The 25,245-nt window shown below is 48.8% G+C and overlaps 8 protein-coding genes across 8 annotated transcripts; 4 read left to right on the forward strand and 4 right to left on the reverse strand.

Moving 5' to 3' along the window:
- The first annotated feature begins 1,427 nt into the window (after positions 1–1,427).
- Positions 1,428–2,020, forward strand: V8C40DRAFT_229276 (uncharacterized protein). The gene has a single exon (XM_083212444.1). It carries the CDS (start codon positions 1,652–1,654, stop codon positions 1,940–1,942), a length of 291 nt encoding a protein of 96 aa, XP_083078803.1. The 5' UTR covers positions 1,428–1,651; the 3' UTR covers positions 1,943–2,020.
- Positions 2,021–4,166: 2,146 nt separating this feature from the next.
- V8C40DRAFT_4780 (uncharacterized protein) lies at positions 4,167–5,667 on the forward strand. Its single transcript, XM_083223017.1, has 2 exons — positions 4,167–4,460; positions 4,521–5,667. The coding sequence occupies exon 2, from the start codon at positions 4,616–4,618 to the stop codon at positions 5,417–5,419; it is 804 nt and encodes a 267-aa protein (XP_083078804.1). The 5' UTR covers positions 4,167–4,460; positions 4,521–4,615; the 3' UTR covers positions 5,420–5,667.
- A 47-nt stretch (positions 5,668–5,714) lies between these two features.
- Positions 5,715–9,007, reverse strand: V8C40DRAFT_279094 (uncharacterized protein; the record flags this gene model as incomplete). The annotated part of the gene is made up of 1 exon (XM_083221166.1): positions 5,715–9,007. The coding sequence occupies one exon, from the start codon at positions 9,005–9,007 to the stop codon at positions 5,855–5,857; it is 3,153 nt and encodes a 1,050-aa protein (XP_083078805.1). The 3' UTR covers positions 5,715–5,854.
- A 553-nt stretch (positions 9,008–9,560) lies between these two features.
- Positions 9,561–10,953, reverse strand: V8C40DRAFT_229282 (uncharacterized protein). Its single transcript, XM_083212445.1, has one exon. It carries the CDS (start codon positions 10,877–10,879, stop codon positions 9,647–9,649), a length of 1,233 nt encoding a protein of 410 aa, XP_083078806.1. The 5' UTR covers positions 10,880–10,953; the 3' UTR covers positions 9,561–9,646.
- Positions 10,954–13,457: 2,504 nt separating this feature from the next.
- Positions 13,458–14,952, reverse strand: V8C40DRAFT_260165 (uncharacterized protein; the record flags this gene model as incomplete). The annotated part of the gene is made up of 5 exons (XM_083219104.1): positions 13,458–13,700; positions 13,767–13,912; positions 13,969–14,108; positions 14,164–14,692; positions 14,778–14,952. The coding sequence occupies 5 exons, from the start codon at positions 14,950–14,952 to the stop codon at positions 13,458–13,460; spliced, it is 1,233 nt and encodes a 410-aa protein (XP_083078807.1).
- A 1,083-nt stretch (positions 14,953–16,035) lies between these two features.
- Positions 16,036–19,437, reverse strand: V8C40DRAFT_271978 (P-loop containing nucleoside triphosphate hydrolase protein; the record flags this gene model as incomplete). The annotated part of the gene is made up of 4 exons (XM_083220304.1): positions 16,036–17,664; positions 17,725–18,195; positions 18,226–19,142; positions 19,200–19,437. 4 exons carry the CDS (start codon positions 19,435–19,437, stop codon positions 16,036–16,038), a joined length of 3,255 nt encoding a protein of 1,084 aa, XP_083078808.1.
- An 825-nt stretch (positions 19,438–20,262) lies between these two features.
- V8C40DRAFT_279110 (serine/threonine-protein kinase) lies at positions 20,263–21,785 on the forward strand (the record flags this gene model as incomplete). The annotated part of the gene is made up of 3 exons (XM_083221167.1): positions 20,263–20,318; positions 20,451–20,643; positions 20,721–21,785. The coding sequence occupies 3 exons, from the start codon at positions 20,263–20,265 to the stop codon at positions 21,783–21,785; spliced, it is 1,314 nt and encodes a 437-aa protein (XP_083078809.1).
- Positions 21,786–22,979: 1,194 nt separating this feature from the next.
- Positions 22,980–24,544, forward strand: V8C40DRAFT_279111 (uncharacterized protein; the record flags this gene model as incomplete). Its single annotated transcript, XM_083221168.1, has 3 exons — positions 22,980–23,208; positions 23,274–24,235; positions 24,324–24,544. The coding sequence occupies exons 1-3, from the start codon at positions 23,015–23,017 to the stop codon at positions 24,542–24,544; spliced, it is 1,377 nt and encodes a 458-aa protein (XP_083078810.1). The 5' UTR covers positions 22,980–23,014.
- Positions 24,545–25,245: the final 701 nt, after the last annotated feature.

Raw genomic sequence — 25,245 nt, forward strand, 5'->3', positions numbered from 1 at the left:
GCCCGACACTGTCACAAAAAGAAAAGAGATGCTTGCGTCCTCACAGTCACATTGAGCTTTTCAATGGAAGAGAGTTGTCAAGCAGCAAGAAGACTGCAGGAATAGTCAGAGCTTTTACTCACGTCGAACCTCCTTGAAAAGTCATTTGCCTTATGGATGCCTGACGTGAGCTTAACCATCATCATTCACAAAGTTCTAACACGGTTGATGTGTGGACTCCCCAGTCGCGGCCCTCTCGGTTCTTCCCTGCTCGAGATGTTCGCACTGAGACACGCATAGTTGAGCCTATCCGACCATCTTTACTATCTCCCCCCCGGCAACTATAGAACGCTACCCGGTATACGAAGGAGATATTTCACGTCCACATGTGTTGTTACCAAAGCCTCAGCCAGTAGTCAAGCTACCCCATTCAATGCTTGCTGCTTAAGCACTACAAGCTAAGGTGAGCAACCCGTGGGCCAACCGGGTTATAGGAAGAGAGATATTACGCGCCCCCATCCCTCATACTTGCTCTGCGCGACGTGTCTCCGAGACGTCGCAGGGAAATTGGCAGGATAAAATTAATACTCTTCTCAATGGTGGAAAAGTGTTGCTGTCGAAATATATGGGTGGGAATAGATCCTGCTAGTCGGAAGCTCCAAGGGACAACACAGCTGCCTCCTGCCATAGTGGCTGCTCAAGACGGCACACCAAAGTAAGTCAGCTTCGATTAGACCAATTTGACCACACCTGATCAAGAATAATACCGGTAGAAGACAAACTCAATTTGCGGTATAACTACTAGAATCTTCAACTGGATCATCTCCTCTAAAGAATTGGCGAGCCAATAATGGTCTTGCATCCTTCTTAGAACTTTTTTCTTCGTCGGATGCAGTCGGGAAGCTATCACCCTGGTTTTTAGCAGACTTGATCTGCTCAGCTGGTTTGGAGTCGCTGTCGTTTGCTTCGATCCGCTCGCTGACTGCCTCTGCCAAAGCGACTTCAGGAACTAGCGGCGGCGAGCCTTGTTGGAGTATGACGACTGTCTCAGGCGCTGTATCGGCAGAATCTTGGCGGCAGAGGGTCGAGTGTCTCAGTGGGAAAACTAATGCTCATTAGTCCATATTCTCCAACAACGATTAATAGATGAACTTGAACGTCACTCGACAGCCGGAAGTCTGCTGGCTTCATCCGTGTCGGGCCACACCAAGGGCTGCTACCTGCCTATCCATGATGACCTCTGTCGATCAGATGCGTCCTGATGGAGATGGAAGGTATGGATATGTTCAGTCGGGAAACTAGTTTCACCACTAAGATCACTGCATGTCGGTAAACTGCTTGATTTTGGAACAGACCCATTGGATTTTGAAAGCATATGTACCTTTTTCACAATGCCTGTTGGTACCTGGCCTATGGCTGGTGTCGCACGCTCCACGCTTGACGGCGGAGCCTAATATGAAGAAGACGTATGGGACCATGTTCTCCCTAAGTATGGACTACGCAGCTAACGAAAGAATCTCTGATTCCCGAGACGACGAAGATAATGGGGAGCGTTCTTGGGACCATTGTGATACCGGACGAGATGAACAGCCGCACGTTGGCCCAGTCGCAAATAAAAAAGGATCGCCACGACCAGCCAAGAGAGTCTTCCTTGCGTAAGGCAGATTAGGTGATGATAGTCCAGGGAGGGAAGCCACCGAAGCTACAAACCAGGTGGAGAGGAGCATATAAAGTCTCCCAACAAGCTGGCCGAGCTTCATATCTGGTTGTAAATTTGGGGGGTGGGGGGTCTCCCTTATACCGCGGGTTACGAGTACCTCTTAACACCCACGAAGACGCGCTGAAGAGATTCGTGCAGCGAACGGTGTACCTGGCAGACAGGGAGGTGATGGAGTTTCTGCCTAGGTACTTGGACTCTGCGAAGGCCTTTGTTGAGAATAAGCCGGTCTTAAAGGACGGCTGAGGGTCTGAGGTCTGTGCGGCATAGATGGGGGGCCATCTGGCCAGCTGGGACCACGGCCGACTTTCCGGACTGAGAGGGGCCTTGTGGCGTGAGTATGGCAGCTGACGGTCCTCCATTTAGTACCGAGAAACAATCGCGAGAACGAACGCATTGAAGGAGCTTCCACTTGAAATGAGCCCTTGGTGATGAACCTCCCCCCCGAGAGCCTGGCTACCTAGGTACGGAAGATGGAACTAGGTCCCTGGTGAGTCCTTCGCTGGATGATGAGATTGGTCCTGGAGACTCCGATCGACAAGCACCACCACTGAACCTCTCCGCCCCCAAAGTCCTCCGCCCGGCGCTCATGCTAATCCCGCGAACCCTAGTGTCTAATCACCGACCGACGACGCTTCCCGCCCTGAGAAACCGGCGACTGGAACCCCCCAAACGTCGACGGAAGTTGTCAAGGAAGAGATACAGGGACCAACCATAGGGAGCAGCTCGCCGAGCAACGAGTGGTCGGTGATTTGACCAGCGAAGATGACACTGACGATGGAACGATACCTCCCCCGGCCACTGAGCCTACAGCCTTAAAGCGATCGCCGTCAGTAGGACCACATCCCGAAGAACTCCAACGAAGGCGACCGCGCCTCGGTCCCTTCACATCTGGGATACCAGCGCTACAACGAGAGAGAAGTACGCTACTCTCGTTAAGCTCGTGAAGATTAAATATAGCAGTGGACGTACTATACCCATCACGAGACCCGAAGGATCTGATGCCCGGGCGGCATTGATGACCTCCAGGGCATTGACCCGAGAGACCCCCCGATCCGCACTCTTCGCATCGGGGACCACCCGCGATGAGACTACTCAACCCGACATACGCCACTCAACGAGACCTGAGAACGATAATCAATAGACCACCACAGACTCCCTTGGGTTGGAAATACCCGCTCCATAAGATCGGCGAGGCGTGACGAACGGGATGGAAAGAGAACGGGTCTCCCGTAACCCTTTTGGAGCCAACCCCATCGAACAATCTGCCATCGTTATGGACCATACTTGGGCAGAGGCGGTTACGCATATTCGCAATATCTTTCAAAATCCCACCACCAGCTCGAAACGCACCCAGAAGCAGGTACCCTCACTTACTTCCCAATCGAACGAATATTCCGCTCTTTTTAGTGACTTTGATGTCTTGGAGGCGGAACAAAGAGCGGCTGAGGTCAAGGCGAGATTCCCCTGTAGACCCTGACGAACTCGATACTAGATGCCTGGGAGTCGCTCGCGAGTTATCTTTCTCTTTTCTCCTGTTTTTTTTCCTTTTAATTTGTTTTGCCCTAGGTTGATTGGTGAGTTTGGGACCTAAATCGAGACGGCATTTGTTCTCTTCCTCTTCAATCTTTTTATTTCCTAAGTCTCTTTTCTTTCTTTATCCTTATTCCAAAGGACTTTACTTTATTCACTTTCCCAGCTCGACGAGCTGGGTCTCTCTGAGCTATACGGCACTTCCTTTTTTAACTCTTGCTGAAGCATAGGGGTCTCTTCTGGCATAGAGGCGGCTTTATATTACAATCTGCAGGAAACGGAGGTCCTCTATTATTTTTGGGGGGAGGATCAATCCTGGGGAGTTTGTATGGTTATAACTACCTGTGGGATCATCTGGAATAGAGAGCATGGACCGGTGGGGGAAGAACATTTTAAAACAGAGAATGAGCTGGGGAAGGATTTTTATTTTATTCCCTTTGTTTCCTTTAGACGATCCTGTTGGGTCACTCTGGGTGAGCGGTGATGGTCCGACTTCCGGTTGAATAAGGCGAAATGGGGAGGTGGTACACCCCCCCTAGTATATATCCTACACCTATCTCTCGTGTGGGGGAGAGAGAACCTGGAATATACATACACCTTCAAACCCGACTCCCAATTCCTTGAATTCCTTGTTTGTGAGACCCCTGCTTTCAGTAGTATATATGGTTGTGTTTATAACGGCTGACTTTGAATAGTTAGCTGCTCTTGATACACCAAGAAGCTCTGATCAATGAAGATAGCCATTGTTGAACGGATTTGCGGATAATCCAAGTAGACGAAGTTGGTCGATCTGGGTAGTGCTAATTGGAGAAGTGAATCCTGATTAATCTACCGTTTAATTCTCTATAGCGCCATCCTTCATGCTTTGCTTTCACTACATGATCCATCCTCACACTCGTTACGCGTTGCCACATGTTGAATACATTTCTTCTTCAAGTATTCATATTGTACTCATGTATTTTAACGATTGTTTTGTTCAACAAAAGAAGCTTTTGTCTTAGTGGGGAGCTGGAACATCTGGCGCTGCAGCTTTCTCACAGCTGTCAGGTCTGGTCAGCCACTGGGATATTTCATCTTGGGTCCGCCAACAAAAATTCTCCTCCCGCATTATCCACCTCTCCTTCTATCGTGCCAATCGTTCGACTATCGAGTCTTCATCAAATTTTTACTTCTCACTGAAGCGGCTTGTCTTGATTGCATTGCGCTACTCTTGCACGCAATAACCAGATTTGTACGTCTCACAGCTTCTTGTGTCGCAGCCTTGTTCGCTCTGTCTGACATGTTTTGGTAGTTTTCTGCTTCCAAGTCCAAAATTTCCCCTTTCACGACTTTGAGATTCTGTTTTTCAATCATTTTGTCTATTCGCCAAGACAACATCCAGACACCATGTGCTTTAACCACGAAGTCGCTCATGCCAACTATCTGAAGTGGGAGATTGACATCGACCCATCTTCTGATCCAGATCGAGAGCTTGAGCAACGAAGACTGGAGCAACAACTACATCGGGAATATTTCCCTCCAGACAGTCCTCTTCTACCCAATCACCCTTTGAGTCTCACTTTGGAAGACTTCGAAGCCATTGAAGAAACCATAGATGACGACATTCGCAATTTCGGTCCCACTTCGCATCTCACTCAGGAAGAGTTAGAAGCCATTGAAGAAATGATGTTTCAAGACCTCATTCGCAATGCCGGTCCCGCTTTGACAAACTTCGCAACCATTGACCAAATGTTTGACGACTCCCCTCGCAATTTCGATCCCACTTCGCGTCCCACTTTGGAAGAGTTAGAAGCCATTGAAGAAATGATGTTTGACGAATCCCCTCGCAATGCCGGTCCCCCTTTGACAGACTTCGCAACCTTTGACCAAATGTTTGACGACCGTGGCTATTCTGTGCCCGAAACGAATGAGGAAGCCGATAATGAGGAAGTCGATGCTTATCGTGTCGATCTCGAATCTATCAATCCGAACGGTCCCAGATTGATAACCTTCGAAGAGTTTAGCAATCTTTCATTTGGCCCGGAGTATCGAGAAGAATATGCTATACATGAAGCAACTGCAGATGGAAATGGAAGCATGTCCGATTCAATGCCTTTCCCACCTTCGGCTGCCGATGACTCAATGTCTGACTCACCTTCGCCGCCTGATGATTCAATGTCTTTCTCGCCTTCTGGGTCTGGTATTGCTTAGTGTCCGAGGCCTTAATAATGCTTCATTTGAGTGTCACCGCAAAGACTACGCCAAGGTTGGATTGTTTAATATGAAGCTATGGTACATAATGTGTTCATATTAGGAAAATACTGGGCAAAGAGCAACGACTGGAAAGGACATGGAATTTTTTAAAATAGACGCCGGTACCGAAAGGCTTAAAGTTCAACCTAAGTAATGTAGAAAGAGAAAATACAGGAGCAACTAACGCTCACCGTATATTAATCGACGATTAACTCAATTTTTCCGTTCTAATTGTCAAAATTGCAAGCTTTTACCCATTGAAATTATAGTCACTATCTGCTTATGCTTTCGAAACTCGATCTCCTAATTATTCACCATCTTAAGTACAGCAATCTCAAGAAGCCTTTTCAATAAGCATCCCTTTGCAGTGGTTCCCTTGTTATGGCCTTATATCTAAGATGGAAGGTTACTGATCCTCCGTTGTATATGCTGCATCAGGTCCTCAATATCCAAATGCAATCGGGCATGCGCTGCCATGTATTGGATGTACATATCAAAAAACCGCTTGGCTTGTTCGTCGACTTTACATTCTTTCGCGAAGAACGAAAAACCCATAATCACTATCTGGTTGGTCCATTGAAACACGTCTGTCGTTACCTCTTTTAGCGTCTGGAGAGCAATCTTTCCATCATCCTCAACGTGGTGGCCAATCATTCTGCAAGCACTTGATGGTAGCCATGAAAAGAAAGTAAGAGTGTTGGCGTTCTTCCAGGTGTCTGCGGAAACTAGGCTTTTGATATTCCTCTCGTCAATTTGAGCTACCTTAAGGCTTTCGTTTAGAATTCGAAGAGCATCCGTGAGTGAAGGTGGACGCTCAAGTGGATAGCGACTTTGAAGCTGGACTGCCGTCTGTTTCCAGATGGAATGCTTAATAGGTGTCATAAGCATGTCCAATAAGCACTCGTATTCAAGTTCTGATAGATAGGGGCTCGCGGGATCGAATCTGGGTGTATAAGTGACACCGCAGCTGTTGACACATTGGTACATATTGGGTGGCCAATCAGGATATGCCATTGTGCGACGCGCAATTGCTCTGCTGCGCTCACAATAAGTATCTAAGGATCCCATGTTTCTGAACATATCTCCCATCTTGCCAAAATAGGATATTTCATCAGGGTGTATTGGATTGTAGCTTATTTTATGGTAATTTGTTAGTCTGAAATCTGACGATGGCGTAGGCGAGTGAGGCGTAGGTTCATTTACGACATCTTGAGACAAAGGGTCTTCTCCCTGGGTCGTTTCAGAAGTATCGGGATCCGGCTTATAATGAGCAGACAAGGTGCTGTCTGCCATGAGCAGATCACTTGACTTAAGGCTTTGAGCGCCATCCCTTATTCCCGACTCTTCAGTGTCATTTGCACTGGTGAGCTCGTTGTGCAATGTAGCGTGGTAGGGAGGAGCATCCGTCATATTTTCAGAGCTACTCGAAGCGTTTGAAGAAGTAGAGTGTAGTAAAAGCTTTCCCTTTTCGCGGGCTTCAAAACTAAAGTCGATATGCATAGGTTCGCCAGGTTTAGCCTTGGTGCTGGCAGCTTTCTCTCCATTGTCACCCTCCATGTCGTGGCCCTTGCCATCGTGGTTTTGGTCGCGCTGGTCATCGTCCCTATCGTCGTGCATATCATGGTCTCTGTCTCCGTCTGCATCGTCGTCTGTTTGAGAATCATGACTGGTGCTTTTATCATCTGAGATGTCAAGCATGCTGGAATCATTAAGCAAATATGCATTGTTCGTAGCATCATCTATGGTTGAGTTGTCAGGTAAAGCAGCGTCAGGCGACTGTGAATCGGCGTTTGCCCAAAATTCCGTATCAGTGATAATTTGCTCATCCGTCAGATCTAGCAAGATGTCATTTGGGGGGGTGCTGTCGGGTAAGGCGGAGAAATGGTCGTTTGTGTCCACTGGGGCTTTGAAGGCATCCTCATTCACTCGGTCCGAATTGATCTTCCACACCGGGCCGCAGCAATTATTTTGAAGTAGCTCGTCGGCAGCGCCCAGGAAGGTGACTCCATCACCTTCTGGGTTACACATACTGACCTTGTCCTGTACGATGGATTCGTTTTCTGTTGACTGGAGGGGGCGCTGATCTGAGGGCTCTTTGTGAAACATACTCATGGCGATAGGACGTGGAATAGCGATTCGTACTTGTGACTCAGATGTGGGCGCATAGGAAGGCTGGCCAAAGGAATATATTGATCCGATGCCGCTCAACTCTATGGCTACTTCATCTGGCACGGTAATCGGCTGCGTCTCGTTTGCGCGAAACTGTAAAGGCGGCAGCTTTGTCCCAGGCATCATGAATGGGAACACTCGGATTTTATAATCCACAGGGATTGAGGGAATTTTTGCAGTGCTCTCCGATAAAAGCTCTCTAACAATATTAAAGTCCAAGTTTTGAATATGCATCATGGGGTCCATAAGCCTTTCGGAAGGGTTTAAGTCCTTTTCAGACATCCTTGAAATAAATCTAAACGGATGAATGTAATCGCTTAATCCGTTGTATTCTGTGTGACGAAGATAGTGACCGAAGTAGACAGCAAAACGGGAGAATTCGCATATTGGAAGAGGGTATTTTGTTGAGTCTCCTTGATCAAAAACCTCTTCTATCTGTCGGTTTTCAGACGCCATAATATCATTGTATACCTCGGATGCCTGGAGTAAAAGTGGTATAGGAAGAATGTCATGAGGGTGACTCAAAGCGAACCCTTCCAGCATTCGAATGAGCTTTGGATCGTAATTCTTAAGTAAAACAAGATGAAGTCGCAACTTGAATCCTCGCGTATCTCCACTGTCTCGAAGTAAAATATCCCAACGAGGGATGAAATCTTCTTGAATGGGGTCCTCGCCCCCCGAAGATATAGCTGGGCTGAGAGAGATCGCCTGGTACATAGCGATCGGTCGAAGGGCTGTTCCATGTTCCAAGCGATAGGCTTGTTGCTGAATGGTGTCCAAGAGCTCTGCTTGCGTGCCTTGGTAACTCTCACTGATTCTGGTTGATGTAACATCTACACCAGGTGTCCAAGTAGCTTGTTTCAAGGCTATCAAGTTATCCGGGATTGTGATTAATATGTGAGGGATGATGGCATCGACATGAACTTTCCCGCCCTTACGCAGTAGGCGAAATTCATTGCCATTCAAAGAGTTTTTATCCCTTGGCGCGTCTCCAGCAGCCCGAGATCTGGTAGAGCTATCTTTCGGCGGGTTTGTTGCTCGGGGGCACTTCATATAGACAGGACCATCTCCAGTGCGCGAATAGCCGATGACAACGTACTTGGGAAATGTATTATCTGTCGGGCTGAAGTTTTTCTTTGATGTGACTGCATTTGACGCATTTGAGCTGAAGAATTCATTGTCATATCCCTTTGTGGCTCTCTTAACAACAGTTCTTATCTCCCACGGACAAGTAGCTTGCCCTTCTCTGTCAAATGCGGTCTTTCCGTCAGGCGAAAATGCAATACTTTCTGCAATCTCAATGTCCGAATGTGTGATGATTATCGATCCCCTGATCGATACTACCCGATTGAATGCGCTCCAGTTTATCTCGGCCATTGCTGAGAAGGTGTTACTTTGTGAACAAAAGGAAGATCTGGGTAATCAATGCTCACCATCGAGTAGCTCTAGAGCAGTATTTGAAAGGCTTTCAAGAAGATTTGACTTTAAAGAAGAGCCAGGTCTGCTTGTCCCGCTGATATCGAGATGACGTTGAAGAAGATAGACGCGGGGCAGAAATGGAGGTAGAGGAAAAGGGATGTGGCGGAGGAAGAGAGGCGACTAGGAAGAGAGAGAGAGAGTATGAAGAGAAAATAAAGTGGGAGAGAGAGAGCAGAAAGAAGAAGTTAGAAGGAAATGGAAGCTATTGGGGAAAAAGAAGGACCGGGCAGTTGGCAGCTGGCAGCTGAGCAGAGAGATGGGCACAACTTAGTAGAGCTGCATATACGTGCATAGCATTAGTAATGTTCAGAAGAAAATAAAAAAACACTGGGAAGTGTTAAATAGCAGTGAATTGCCGGGCTACGCTAATTATGAATCGGACGCCTGCTGTGGCAAGTTGAAAACATACTAATCCTCTATACTCACAGATTTTATTTACGGGATCGAAGATCTGGAATTTATTATAGGAAACTTTCAAGAAGAAAAAGCAAACAAACAAGAAGACTCTAGCTATACATTCATAACCATAACAAATCTTTAAAAGTCCTCCCAGCCTGCAAACCAGTCTTTGTCTCTCAAATCCTTCAAGTGAGTGCGCATATCCTTGCACAATTTAGCCGCGAAAGGTATAAGTGTGCCGCGTTGAGCAGGGTACAACTTCGTAGACCGGCACAGTGCAAGTAAAGCAGGGAGTGTTGTGGCAATACCACTTGCGGATGCTGCAATGAGTGGTAGCATAGATGGTAGCATATCAAGTTTGTCTCGTACCTTGGGGGCTTGAATGCCAATAATAGCACAAACAACGGCGGGTATCGTCCAATTAATATCCTCATCTGGCAATCGCCTTGTATCTTCAATATCGTTCAGCCAGTCTTCCAGTGTTGCCATATCCTGCACTTCATCTTGCTTCGCTTTCCGTAGTATGTCTCTTAGTGTTTGGACATTGCGTTGACCTTGGGGTATAGCTTTGATGTCATCAAAGGCTTTCCGCCAGGCAATATGCTCATGCCTAGGGATAGTGCTAAACTTTTGGATAAGAAGATGATAATCATCATAATCCATTTGACTTTGTGGTTTTGGGTCCGGTAAGGCAAGTGTCGGATATGTGGTTAGGGTGGGTTGAGCCTTCCAAGCGGGAAAAACAGGCCGTCTTGGGAATATCTGAGTTCCCTCGAAATCGACAGGTTCCGTAAGAGGATTCTGTAGCAAGTCATTCAGAGATGCAGGAATCATAATCTTGGCCATAATCGCTCGATTGGGGGCGCCGGGAATCTGAACATATCTGGGCAAGCCCATAAACTCAACATTTTCGAGACCAGTTAACGCAATTTCGATTCTGTTGGGATATGGACAACGCAGTCTTGATAATGCAGGAATATCCGTTCCCGGCAACATACACGGGTATATGGTTACGCGGTCGTTGACGTCGACTGAGGGGCAGCTCGAAGTTATGTGTGTCATCAATTCTAGAACTCTATCCTCATCTATGTCGTCGTCGTTTACAATGAGGTCTTGTCCTAGGTACGACACATCTGTTGCCGAAGCCTTCTTGACAAATCGAAACGGGTGAAGGAACTCGGCCAGTTTCATGGCTCTCGGCCATTTAATGAGATGTGAATAATAGACGAGAAATGTGGCGAGCGAGATGCGAGTAATTGGGTCCAAAGTCGTTTCATTAGTACAGCTATCAGTAAACGCCGGCTCAAGCTGGTAATCTTTGTCGTTGATAATGTCGACCCAGAGATGCAAGGCGAGTTTCATATTTCGCATAACCAGTATGTCGAAAGGGTATCGAGACGCAAATTGGCGAAGTACTTCCAATAGTTCCTCTGGATAGATCAATGCTTCTATCAAAGGGGCCCTGTAAACGAAGCCAGAGGGCTGAGATCTTTCTCGATGAAGAAGTGTCGCATCAGCGGTTAGATCTCTCCTAGACGGGTTTTCCGGAAGTGAATGAGGTGCATCTGGGTGTCGAAGAACGTATCCTGGGTCGCCACCCCGAAGTTCACCTCTGGGATCATGGAATGGCTCATGCACTACAGCCATAGGGAATCTTCCTTCAGACAAAGACTGAGCGACAAACTGACAATGCCTTTTGATTTCGTCGACCCTTGCTTTATTTGACATCGATCGCCTATTTGATAGAAAGAGTCTGCTGGCGGACTCGCCGTTGGTCCAGCGTTTGAGGATGACAAGGTTGGCTGCTGAGGTTATTCCAATTGCAGGTACAAAGTACATGCCAACGTTTAAGCCTCGTGGCTCTACGCGAAACTCGTTCCCGTTTAGATTGAAATCGGATACGTTGTGTTGGCCATTCTCGTTCGCCTTTCGAAGAAAGACGAGTCCTTTGAGGAGCATATCGTATCCAACAAATGTCGCATCAACGCAATATTCCCCGTCTTTCATATAGCCAGCGATTTGTTGATACAGATTCAAATCGCTTCCTTCCGGGTTTGGGGCATTAGGCAAAAACTTTTCTGGATCCCACATATGGCAACAGCGTGCGTAAACCTTTGTTGCGAATATTTCATGTGCAGGTACATCACCGACAACGGCGTTTAGGCCTGAAGGATCTGGTCGGGTACGGTTTGTCCTCAGTGGACTCTCAGCGGATTCCAGTAATGGAACGCCAGTGGGAGAAAAGATGACAATGCGACCGTTGGGTTGAGAATAAAGAGTGAACCCGCGCCACTCGAAATCTGGTCCCTTGCTAAAGTCGAAAGGGCTGGGAGAAGCCATGATGGAAGAGACTGCTGTTAAGAAATAGTGGTTAGAAAAAAATACAGGTAAACAACAGATGGGGACGGAAAGCCTTGCTAATGCAAGATGCTCAGTGAAGTACCAATGTATGGAAAGGGCTTACGCGTAAAAATCTTTCGCGGTGGGAATTCTGAGGGAAAACGTGAGACAGGAAGAAATACGAGCTTGCTGAACGATTGCGTATGGAGGTTCGGAGGTTGAAAAAAAGGGAGATGCTTATGGCTGTTGCCAAGGTGACTGCTTAAAAAAGTAAAGGAATTGAGCTTGGAAACGTCCACCTCCAGTTAGAAATAGCTGATCTGGTGATATGCAAAAGCTGGAGAACGAATTTGTCTAACGAAGAATAAAGAGCAGCAGTAGGCATGGGAAGAGAAGAGTCAAAAACTAGTACGCAGAGTGAGCCTCAAAGGTACAGGATGTCAGGGCTAAAGCGCACAAAGTGGGTTGAGCGTTTGCTGTAGAGTAAATTATCGTGCTCTGTGCTCTAGGTACCTATTCTGTCCAATTACATTACTACATATAGTAGATAGCCCTCAAGGCCTTGAAGGAAGGGAACAACGTTGATCCATTTGATCAGCTACAGGTGCCCTGGGTCGGAAATGGTTGTGATACGTGACGGATGTCCCCGTGCCAATTGAGCAGCAAGTCGGGTAGGTACCTAGGTAGTACACATACAATTTTCTATTTATTGAAGGCCAATTCGCTAGCCTTCCTTTGTAGCGTTCAGTAGCTTCAATCGGCGATTTACACATTCTCTGTATTCAGTCAAATGTGCCTTCCGGGACCAGCTACCTCCCCGTGCCGCCTACTCCGTATAGTAGTCGGGCTGATATATTCGTATTGGCAAGCCTACGCTACCTTGACATGCTAAGTACCTGGATACCTGTAAGTACCTTAGTAGTAGCACACTGCAGCTGATCCACTAACACATACTACTAGGTAGGTACTAGGTACCTAGGTAGGTATGTAAATGCTGGCACATTTTGTTACTGGGAATGTCTTACTTGGTTGGAGCTGTCAAGGAACATTTGAGAAAGAGCCGACCAGTGGTTCACTTGGAAGTATGGTAATAGCTGCACAAACATGCTAATGGGTCAATCGAGGCCATAAGGACAAAATCATTGCTATTGTCAAAGGAAGATAAGTCGGTAGGCCGATGCTCTCGCATTTGCCAACCGCTATCAAAGTTTGTCAATAATAGACTGGCAGAGTCATTAGGCGCAACTACTAGTTGGAAATTTTTACATATGATGGTGGAAAGCGAAGTAAAGATGATTAGTGAAAAAAGGCAGAAAAGACACCAAGAGTCAAGTATACTGGTTGCGTATTTGGGTGGCTACTAGAAATCTCAAAGCTGCATAATTCGTTGCGTTATATATTAAACGAGATATTCAACAAATACCTTGTTGAATATTTGTGCGAGAATTAGGGCTTTCGGGAACAGCCCATGCGCAAAAATGCGAAATAAAACCAACGAAGGGGAAATGGAAAGCCTTTTGTAGTACCTGATTTCCTGTGCCAGAGGTCTCGATGACGTGCTCGAATGGTCGATAACACCACAGCGCTTCTACAACCACCCAATTGCCAGCTACCACAACTGCTTTGCACGAACGGGAAACTGTTCAAGAAGTTGCTTTTTGTAAGCATCTGGGACATGCTCTTCAGGGCTATCAAGGATCATCTCAAACCCAGTGTAGGCCGCCTTAAGCGCTGTCTGCCACTGCATGAAAAGTCGGTCGGTAAATCCAAGGCGAGGGAGCTGGTCGAGTTCCCATAGGCGTCGAAGCTCTTTCGATTGAGCAACGGCTTGGTCTTGCTGAGCTTTCGTGCCCTAAACGTAGCCACATTAATTAGTGATAAAGAACGAAAGGGAATACTGCGATAATGTTGAACATACACAGCGGCGAACATTAGGGACTGGCGCTGGAAATTGTTGAGCCAGCAGCGTGCGCTGGTCCTTCAGGCGCTGGTCATAGATCTTCAGTGTAGCCGGCGTAGCCTTGTCAGTAATGCTGAATTCCACGCGATGGGTAGCCTCGTTGCCTCGATCGACGCAAAGGCGAGGCATAGACCATGAGCCAACTGAATGAGTGCTTTACGAGCAGAGTTGCTAAAGAATTTGTCATCTTCGTCGGCGGCAAGACCAGAAGCTTCGGCTCTGTTCTCATGATAACGGCATTGGATAAACTCGAGAATGCGAGCGCAGTTAATCGCATCGCCAGTCAGGAGTCCAGCGGGTCTAGGAAAAAAAAGGTTAGATGTAGAAATATGAACGATAGACAAAAGTAACCCACCCGAGACAAGTAACGTCAGATGAGCCACAGCGATGGCAAGTTGGGCTGGTAACATCAAACTCGCAGCCAATGGAAATGTTGTCTTCTAGTACAAGAGGAGCGCCCTGAAGCCATTTGGCACGATCGTTATTGGCGGCGCGGAAGCATTCCATGCACCACAAATGATCTACGGCAAACTGGCATAAGCGAGCCTTTCGAGCGGCTACTTTCGTCATACGTCGATTTGTTTCTCTTTCGTTCACTTTGGCCGTTTTACCAGAAGAGCGCTTCTGAGCACGAGAGCTGCAAGACGGCCCAGGAGTTCTCGGATGATCTTGAACTGCCGCTACTTCGATCGAAGGGACCACGCTGTCAACGGAAGCGTGATCAACAGTTGCAGGATCGGCGAGATCGTTGGCAGTTGATGGCGAGGGAGTAGCGCGAGGATCGCCGCTATCATTCGCACCAGTCGCGGCAGTGGCGTCAACCTCAGGGGGCGCTAACCAGTCTTCCCAATTGTGACTGGGCGATGAGCTGCAAGAAATTCCCTCTAAGATACAATCGTATTAGAGAGTCTCTCCCAGGACGAAAGGGCCAGGGATACCCATGACAGACAAAGTGGGGTTTGACTTTACCTTCGCGTTTCCGACGGCGCTCCATAGCTTCGTGCCAGTCCCAAAACCGGAGATAATCCATCACGCCGAGGGCTTCTAGACCAGGGATATTATGCTCATTTGCAGTATACACGCCTGGTCCAAAAGCAGCCCTTGCTTCTTGAAGGTGCTGGAGAATCCTAGCGATATGTTCCATGGCGGCGATGCGATGGTTACTCCAGTTGAGCGGAGTAAACTTGTGTAGCTTGAGAAACAAAAGGATGCTAATTATGAAATGTAGGCGATGCCGCGTACGAAGTCACGTGAGTTCGTTAATATCCAGGTACCTGGTACCTGGGTACCTGGATAAAAGAAAACGAAACGTGGAACTGTGAGAGAAGTGGAGGGAAAAATTGTATTGTTTACTACCTAGTACTTGCTTCCCTCTTCGAAATCGTAGTCCAGAGTTCAGCCTAGTCCACCTTAGTCCACTATTAAAAGGTACCATTAAGTTCGATGAAGGAATCCAAATTCACAATTCCCATTATTACATTGTCACTGTAATTGGGCGATCTAGAACTAGATGGTAGCTGTGTTCATTATCCATTATGCTTCTTTCTTAAATCACGATATTATTGTGCTTGGGTTCTGTATGACTTGGAGAAGTAATAGAGTTGAAGTATTACAGCACTTATTTTATCAATTGTACAGCTCGTATTCTACCTTTATATAATGTTCTATCGCTACATTACTCCATTATTCTCCTCGTCCCTTTATTTTACTATTAGTATTTATTAAGGACAGCTGGAAAGGCTTTCATATCACACACGCACAGCTTGAAAGGCTTTCATATTATATACGCACAGCTTGAAAGGCTTTTATATTACATACGCACAGCTTGAAAGGCTTTCATATCACACACGCACAGCTGGAAAGGCTTTCATATCACACAGGCATAGCTGCAAAGGTTTTCAATTCGCCAATGAAGCGGGAGGTCTAATTCGAAAGCATGCGGACTTACCTTCCGCCTAATGGTCAATGGCCTGATCCTCTGTTATCTAAATTTCCGCGACTGGTCTGGTGATTTATGCCCATAATAAAGGCAAAGGAATACACATTCCCCTCCCGCACATCCATGCTGCCGGTGACAGAAATTAAACTGTTGCTTATACCTGGCGTTTGCAAAATCTGTAGATAGCTAAGGCTTGTGTTATCTTATTACTATCTTTAAGGAGAAAAAAGGGAAATATAGCAAATGATTCAATTAACAGCTAAATAGCTACAAAACTTGACGCGGCGTTTACTGCGCCGTCTTCGCCTTTCTCTCCGACAGCGTCACCACGCGGCGACGGGCGCTCAAGTCGTCCAAAATGTTGCCCAGCATTCCTTTTCCCACAAAAGATTTACCACCGCGGGCACCGGTCACGATCGCCTTGCCCTTGCCCTTGCCCTTGCCCGGCGCCTCTTGGGCCACCTCTCCCAGCACCTTGACGTCGCCAAAGATGAGCATGCCGCTCTTGTGTCGACTCAGCATCACGTTGAGTCGCTGCTCGTTGGTGGTGAAGCCGGGACCAACGGCTTGGGTGGTCCCCAAGACGACGCAAACAATTTCCTGTTCACGGCCTTGGAAGGAGTCGACCGTCGCTGCTGGCGGCATCGTAGAAAGAATCGACAGCGCGGGATCCTTTCGGCGGCGGGCAATGAGCTCGACGTTGGCCTTGTAAGGCGTGATGATGACGACGTCGGAGGGGGAGATGGAGGACTTTTTAACCAAGTCGCAGAGAAATTCAAGAGCGTTGTTAACCTGGTCGGGGTTTCGCTTTGACTTGGTGACACTGTCGACGTAGCAGACAGTGCCCGGGCAATGTACAAAGACCTCTTTGAGGGTACCAGCTGGTGATGCCCTCAGGGACGGGAACCTCGTGGTGAGGTACGCCTCTAACGCTCGGCCCTTGGCATGGTGGACAAGCTCGCTGCCGGCGCCGTATTCAAAACGGAGGTCGCTGTAGACCTCACGATGGCACGTATCGAAAAGCCCCTTGGCCATGCGGAGCTGCACCCGAAGACGGTAGATGGGCCAGCCAGACGCCCTAAAGAACTCGAGCGCTGACAGCTTGGCGTCTTGGGCCAGACGGTTGATATGGTCGCCCTCGATATCTTTGTCATCAACCGTCATAACCGCCGGAGGGAGCTGCTTGTCGTCGCCGCCCAAGAGGCAAGGGAGCATTGTGTTGCCCCAGACACGGTATAGGTCAGGGCGGCTAATGTTGCCCGCCTCATCTACAGCGATGCCTCTGGCCCTTATCCTCTTCCAGTTGCAATAGGGCTCCTGCATGGACATTGCTGGCGTTGTGCAGAGGATATCTGCACTGAAAAGAAGATGCCCAAACATTTCCTCGATGGCCCTCTGTGGGACCATTTGGCCGCTTTCATACTCTTGCCAGCTGATTTTTCCTGTGGCAACGGCGCGGAGACGCTCGCAATCTCTGCGGCTGTCCATTTTCTGTTGCATGGCGTGGATGGCTTTGGGGTCATCCTCGTGGATCTCACGGACAGCCGGGGAGCGAAGGACCATCAGGAGCCAGAAGGAAGGCGTTTGATTGAGCGTCCACTTAGAGTCGATGCTCCATTCCCGGTTGGGCGCAGCCTTATCGCCAAGATGGGGGTCGCGCAAGGTGTTGGTGAATGCAATGACCTCATCATCGCGGGAGAAGCAGCGCATAACAAAGGTCCGTCGGGCTCGCGTGTCATCTCCGGATTTCTTGCCCTCGTTGCGGCGGCGAGTTACGCTCTGCGAGATGCGGTCCAGTCGCTCGGCAAAATTGTCAGTGGCCACATGCGTGGGAGCCGTGCCGTAAATAGGGCCCAGAGTTGCTGCCATTCCGAGAGTGCCAATGGCCAGCGCCGTCGTCTTTCCAAAGCCAGGTCCCTAGATATAATGCGTCAGTAAAACAGGTCCATCTTAAAGTCACCTAGAGCAAACACTTACTGCCGTAATGGCACCAACGCCAAGAGGTCTCTCACTCATGTACTTGGCGAAGCGTTGTCGATCGCCGGGCAGAGCCTCCTGGAAGAGGGCGTCGAGATGCTCCTTGGGAATGTTGACGAGGTTGACTACAGGCAGGCGGCGTGGAGGAGCGGGCGCGTCTTTGCTCTGCTCACCCTCCTTATCGTCCAGGCTAAGCTGACCCAGGGCCTCGGCGAAATCTTGCGAGACGCTCGGCTTGGGCACGAGAACGTCGTAGAAGCCGTTGCCGCGCAAAAGAGCCCGATGAAGAGCCATCTTGAACTTGGTGTCTTCAGGAATCGGACCCTTCTTGGGTGGCTCTGCTGCCTTTTCGTCGGGTTTCATGGGAGGGGCTTCGTCGGTAGGCCGGGAGCTTGGATCAAAGTTGCAGACAGCATTGACTTTGCTCTCGTAGTCCTTGACCTGGTCATCAAACTGCAGGGAAACCCAGTTCTATTGGGTTGTGTCGTTCTGCAGCGCAACCGTGGCGCTTCGGCGATCCTCAAAGACGGCGACCTCGAAGTCAGGGCGGCGGGCCACTTGCTTTGGCGATGGGCGTCGCACCTCCAGAACAAAGTCGTTGACATCCGTTGGGTGACGGCTCATGATGTCAAGGCCTCGAGCGGCGTCTTGAATCCGCGCATCCCAGACGGCCGGCCAGTCATCTCCTTCGGACTCGAAGATCTTGAGCTTCAGATAGCCAGTCTTGGTGAGCCGACGCCATTCATTCTCGAAGCGGGTCAAGAACTGCTTGTTGAGGGCGACGATGACGTAAAACCGCCTCGAATGTTCGGGATCACAATCTTGAGGATTGATGAAATAGGCCCTGAACGTCATCTCGGCAATCTCTTGACAAGCGTTATGGATCCACATAACGTCCTGGACTTGCGACTGGGTCATGGCGGCAAGATGCTCGTTGTCATTGTCGAATCTCCATTTGGCCGCAAACTGAGGTCCCTTGGTCTCGGGAAGCATCTCTTGGTATCGGGCCTCGTCCCAGATATGCACATCGCCATAGGGGTATCGAAACGGCGGCGGCAGTGGCTGAAACAAGTTCTTCATTGCGGCATTGGCGGGAGCAGCGACAATGAACGAAAAGCTTTGTTGCTGGAGGACGTTCAACAAAGTAAAGCGGCCATCGATGGTCCCGTTGTCGTTGATGAATGCGTCGCATTCATTTCCTTTATTGGCAAAGGGCATGCCGTATCCCTTGACGACCACCTCGGAGATATCTTGAGGATAGACATCGATCCGGCACATGGTTTTTGTCGAGTCTGGGAGCCTTCTCAGCATGGCCTCGTCCAACTCGTCGTGAGTGACCACAGAGTTGGTCGGCAGCTCGACAACAATCATGTAGGTTTCAGTGGGAATGATACCAGGACGACCATGCCCGTGGTCAACTGTGAACGCACAAGGTTAGTCGCCGTTGACCAGACATTTGGGCAGAGAAAACTTACGTCCATGGCATTTGCCAAATCCCTCATCCTCAATCTTCGGCCCAAAGGGGATTTGAATAGAGAAACCCATCCAGGATGAGTTGTCCTTTTCCTTATGGCACTGGATGGTGGTGGCAACTTCGGTCTCGAGACCCAAACCATTGCCTCCGAAGAACTCATTGTCGATTAAAAGCACACAAGACTTCCAGTAGTGTGGCTTGGGGGCGGGGCCCGATTCGGCAGTCTTTGATTGAGACATGGTGAGGTGCTTCGTCGAGAATGAAAATGAGCTTCTCTCCGAAGAGTCGAAGCTATTAACAAGGGGGTGGGGGGCGGCAGCGAGAATGAAAATGAACTTCTCTCCGAAGAGTCGAAGCTATTAACAAGAGGGAAGGCGGCAGCGAGAACGAAAATGAACTTCTCTCCGAAGAGTCGAAGCTATTAACGAGGGGGGGGGGGGAACGAGCTCCTCTCCGAAGAGTTGGAGCTGTTGACCAGGGGGGCGGCGGCACCGAGAATGAAAACGAGCTCCTCTCCGAAGAGTCGGAGCTGATAACAAGGGCGGCGGCGGCGAGAAAAAACATGAACTTCTCTCCGAAGTTCAAGGGGGACACAAAGACTTGACGTTGTCGATATTGACAACGAAGAAACAAACGAAAACGACGAAGACGATGATGATGATGACTGAAGACGAAAGAAAAAAAAGAAGAGAGAAGAAGAGGAAAAGAGGAAGAGGAAAAGGGCAGCAACTTGATATCATGCATGAGGCGTTTCACATTGTCTCCACTTTCGTGCATATGCTTCTCACTTTTTGTTTACTTTCGTGCATATGCTCCTCACTTTTTGTTCACTTTCTGATTTGACGGCCGGCTTGCATACTTTGCGAGTTTTGATATATACAAAGACCTAATTACCTATCTATCGACGCAGATGTATTTAAGGAGGCGCATTGTGATTGTCTACGAACCGACGGACTTTGAAGCTGTGGAAATTACAGCTGGAGAATGGACCAGAGCAAGCAAACAGGGATGATATATTACGGCGGGAGCTTTACATTTGTTACACTGGTTTGCCCATTAACAATATGGGACTAGCTATCAATTTGTTCGTCATCCCATCGCAAGTTTCTGAATCTTCATTGTATGCACGTGTGAAGCAAATCCTCATCTTCTCAGCCGTGTCCAACGGCAACCCTGAGCCAATCTACTTTCGCCAAGCGAACTGATCAGGTTTTGGTATCTTCTCTACCAATGCTGCTCTGCGCAAATCCAGGTCTCTGAATCCGCCTGCGAGCGGCCACTGGAGCAGGGTGCTGGGTAATGGTAGCTTTGGTATTGTGACGCAGATCTTCAATACCTGGACTGGAGAAGAGTACGCTCTGAAGGAACCAAAGAATAAGTCCAAGACAGGATACAAATTGGAGGATTGGAAAAAGGAAGTTGATATCATTTCAAATATTCAGCATGTGAGTACGCAGCCCAGCTGATGAACCAAACCAAACAACCCAGTGGAGAGTTCTGTGCCGGTCACTAACAATTTCAGGACCACATTGTGACGCTTCTGGACGCCAAGTTTGACCCTTGGCCACAGCTATTCTTTGAGTATGCAAATGGAGGCTCTCTTAGCTCTTACGATGCTACCTCAGATCTCGAAGAGATACGATATATGCGACAGTTGCTGTCCGCTATGGCTGCAATGCACGAACGCTCCCCGCCGATAGTCCATCGAGATATCAAACCTGATAACATCTTGTGTTTCTTCTCTCCCGATGGCACCATGCGAGTCAAATTTGCGGACTTCGGCTTGGGTAAAAACGCGGAGCAACTCAAGACGTACTGTGGCTCGCCGGCTTACATGGCTCCCGAGATATACAACAAGCGAGACAGGGAAGACGAAAGCTTCTACACTCCGGCCGTCGACGTCTGGTCCCTTGCTGTGGTCTTTGCTGAAAGGCAGCACGGCTTCCCACAAAGCACCTCTTCGGATGGTGAGATCGCAACAGGCTGGCCCGAGGCTGTACTGGAGCACTTCTGGGAAAAGTCTCAAGAAACCAGCGAGATAATGCCATTCATCATGGACAATATGCTGCATATCGATCCGCATATGCGAAAGACAGCATCATACTGCGAAGAACAGGCGGCTCAACTTCTGGGCAAACTATTTCGAAATCGGATTTTGGACGGGTCGAAGACGTGCCGATCGGAGGACGCAGATTGGTGCGGCTCGTTAATCGCGGAACTTGGCTATCGGGGTTCTTCCAAGATCGACTCTATTCTTAATCCGTCCGACATCGACGGCGATGATGACGACAGTCAGACCATGTTCAAACTCTCATGCCCTCTACTGCCTCAGCCTGATTTCCAAAACCAAGTCCCTGCCAACCAACTTGTTGCGACTATCACAGAAAGAGATCTCTGGTTCACCGAGGAAACTGACGTTATCATGCCCACGATTGAAGAAGCTTACCAAGAGGGAGCAATGCTCGACAGCCTAGCGCGTTCTACGCGTATCCGTCCCTTGCTCGACCTCTATCAGACAGTGGATGGGGACCAAGGCGACAAGGATTCGAATAAAGAGAGATCTCTCAAGAAGAGAAGGTTAAATTGACTTGAGTGAACTTCATAGAATCCAGGTCTCTGAATCCACCTGCGAGCGGCCGACCGCATATTTTGGCATTTTTGGCGAGGACATCGAAGTGACAAGGGACATATCATGAGTGCTCATAGCTTAGTTCAACCAGACAGATGTCTCAATCTACGAGGCTCACTTTGCTGACATGACTGCCTTTTACATTGCATCCTTCTTTCTTGGGAACATCACTATTCCAATATTATAGTAATAAGAAAAATCTCTTATCACCAGCCTCTGAGATCGCCTTTCCGTGGCGTGATATCCAAGTTTGGTGGTTAGCGCTTCTAACTCATTACATGTAGTCTCTCCACAATAGCAAGCCCTGCCCGTCAAGCGCGTGTCGCAAGGAAGGCATTTGCTTAGCGATAGAACCGTAGGTAATGTTAAAGATAAAATGTTCCGAAAAGAAGAGAGAGTGTGCAAAAATTAGGTGGTTGATACTGAGAAGAGATAATAAAAAAGGGATATATTGACACGATTTAAAGTTGCGACCTCTGCAACAAAAAAAACCCGCACTACCTTCTCCGAAGAGCAAGGTGCCAGCAGGCCACTCGACCTTGTCCGCAGAGTAAAGCAGTGCTTGGGCTGCCGGCTGTTGATTGATGGTGAATTATTCTTCATTATAAGGGGTACAAGGTAAGAAGCTCCCGGTAGGTACACGGGGGGTATAACTACTAGGTATAGGGACCTTCTATTAAGTATCCCTTTCTTGCCGACGGGTATCTAAAAAAGACCAGGTCCTATGGCTTAGTAGAGTAAAACGCTGATTCTAATGAAGCTGGATCCGATGAAAGAAGAGACCATGCTCTCAAGTTTTCTCATGTAAGCTTCCAATACATGCATATCTATCGTCCTATTATTATTCTGCGAGAAGCAGTATCTGAGAATGTGCTGCTGGGTTAGCACAAAGAAATTGATGGAGTCAAAGATGATTCAAAACATGTCACGAGAACAAAGACTAGAATTTTCTTTGACCTTATCCAACAAAGAGAATAGATCTTTGTTTTTTAGGTCTTGTTGGCCACACAAGACTAGCTAAAACTTGGATGCTTCCTTGCAGCTCCTGCATTGGACTGTGTAACGTCGGGTGTTTGCTTTTCTCCCTTTACCCTGCGTACAAATTTAATGTCCAGAGCATCCCAACGCTCTTCTCAGTTCTGACCGTTACGCCAGCCATCTCACATTTTCCGACGCGCCCAGGCACAATGCCAGCCACATCGTCAGTTAGGGATGAAGCCCCTACGTACACCGCAGAGGATTTACTCCCCCTTGATGACGGACAGGTTACTGAATTCTTGAAGCGTTGCGAACGCCCAGAGGGCGGATATGATATTTCAAGCGCGTCAGATCTTCACCTGATGGTAGAGTCGCGACGACAATTGCTTTTCGAAAGGTTGAGGTATGGAAATCTTTTGGGGGATCCAAGTTTGTCTATATATGGTCTCATCTTCTAATCTTGAGTAGGACTGCCATGCGACAGCTAGCGAAAACGACTGAGCCTACCCTCGACATCGATACGCTCACAGAACGCTTGCTTGATGTTGCTGAAGGCCCGAACACCCCTCGTAAATACACCCGACGGGGGTCGCGCGATAGAAACACCAATTCTACCTTGTCTCCTTCATCGTCTGATGACAAAAATATGGAGTTGCCGCGTCTTGAAGAGCTCCTTCAGCACGGCGGTAGGCCTGTGGCGCTCGACATTGCGTCGCTAACTGAGAGTGAGCGAAAGAAACTCCCTTGGTTGAGTGGCCCATACTCATGGTCCAGCGATAAAGTACCCAAGTTTTTTGCCGTACAAGCAGATCGCTGGTGGGATTTCATCAAATGGCAGGTGGATAACCGAGGAACAGAGGCCGAGACTGGAGACTATGGCTTCCCCCAGTACCTAGAGGCACACAGGCGCCAAGGCTTGCGAGAACGCTATCCAGAATCGGGTCCCGAGTATGACGAGTCAACTGCACGAATGTGGGAGTCGACTCCAAAGTACTGCGAAGTCCCTGGCGGAAGTTTTCAAGCATACCAAGAAGCAGTCAAGAAACGTCTGGCATGTCACAACTTCACTCGGGAGTTTCGATTGGAAGCCGACCCGCGTCAACAAGATGCCTGGACAACATGGGTTGAGTATCTTAACTTTGAATACTTTGAGACAGATAGGCTCGCTGCTTTGTTAATGAGGTTGGAACAAGATTACATCAATGCCTGGGATAAATTCTTAGTTGTGGATTCGTCGAGATTTGATGCTTTCGGAAGGCCTCTAGCCGAACCAGAAGATAACTTTGGGGCCCTACAACAGCGGGTAGACATTTTCATCCGAGATACTTACCCGTATCGCAGCAAGGAACCCTTTTTTCGCCACCAGCGTGTCTTGACGCGATGGATCCTTGAGCAGTTGAGTTTAATCGAGGCTGAGACTAAGCAACAACGTACAACTAAAGATTGTGGCCAAACCAAGTTTCCGTCCAGCAAGAAAAGAAAACAAACTGAGGATGACGAGGCTGACGACGAAGAAAGCGGACGCAGCCTCAAGAGATCGAAACAAGAGGGTGTCTCAGGCCAACCACACGAGCACCTCTGAGACGCCGCTGCCCCCTCCTACAGACCCTCTGCCTCCATCAACGGAGATCACAGACCCACGTCCCCCGGCCGAGCTCGACGCACCCAGCCTCCCCGAGCCGAGTGCTCAGCCTCCCGAGGAGTCGCAGCCAGCCGTGAGACCCTCTGGTGAAGAATGAGAAGGGAACCTCTGGGGGAGGAAGCCTCATCTTTGTGGATTTGACTGGGGAAGAGAGCGACATGGAGGCACCGGCCCCTGGCAATTCGGGACTTATCCCACTGAAGCGGTCACCGTCGGCTGAACCCAGCTCGGAGGAGACTTTGCGAAGACAGTCCCACCGTCAACGACGAGAAGGCTTTGCTACCGCTGCCGAGATTTTACATGGGCATTTTGGGTCCGGGCGCCAGATACCCATAAGGAGACTTGAATTGTCTGAACTGAGAAGAAGGAGACCCCCCCGCGGGTGGGACCGATTCAACCCCGAAGCCAGAGGCGCGATACTAGCTCTCACTGCCACTCGCAAAGACACTCCACCTCCCCGTCCATTTCCACTGGCCTCCGCGGCTATTCCGAACTGGAGACTTGATACAGCCGCCGTTGACGACGCTGAGCCCTGCGACGGGACCCTCGGGCAGGAGCTTGGTGGAGGACCGCCGGCCAATTCCAACCGCTTTGGATCTGATCCAATGACGAGCCTGGGGAGAGACTCTCTCACTGGATGACATATACAACAACCTGGATGACGAGTTCGATGAGATAGACCGGAGGCGACGGGAGGACGAGGCCGCCGATGCTGGAACGGAATCTCCCTAATCGTGATCAAGGGACCAGGGCAATCTCTCTTTGGTGCACTGAGGGTGCCCGAGCTTTGCTCTTTCG

The sequence above is a fragment of the Trichoderma camerunense genome (genome assembly GCF_050948025.1).
Source record: "Trichoderma camerunense strain CBS 138272 chromosome Unknown V8C40scaffold_1, whole genome shotgun sequence".
In the NCBI taxonomy this organism is placed as follows: Eukaryota; Fungi; Ascomycota; class Sordariomycetes; order Hypocreales; family Hypocreaceae; genus Trichoderma; species Trichoderma camerunense.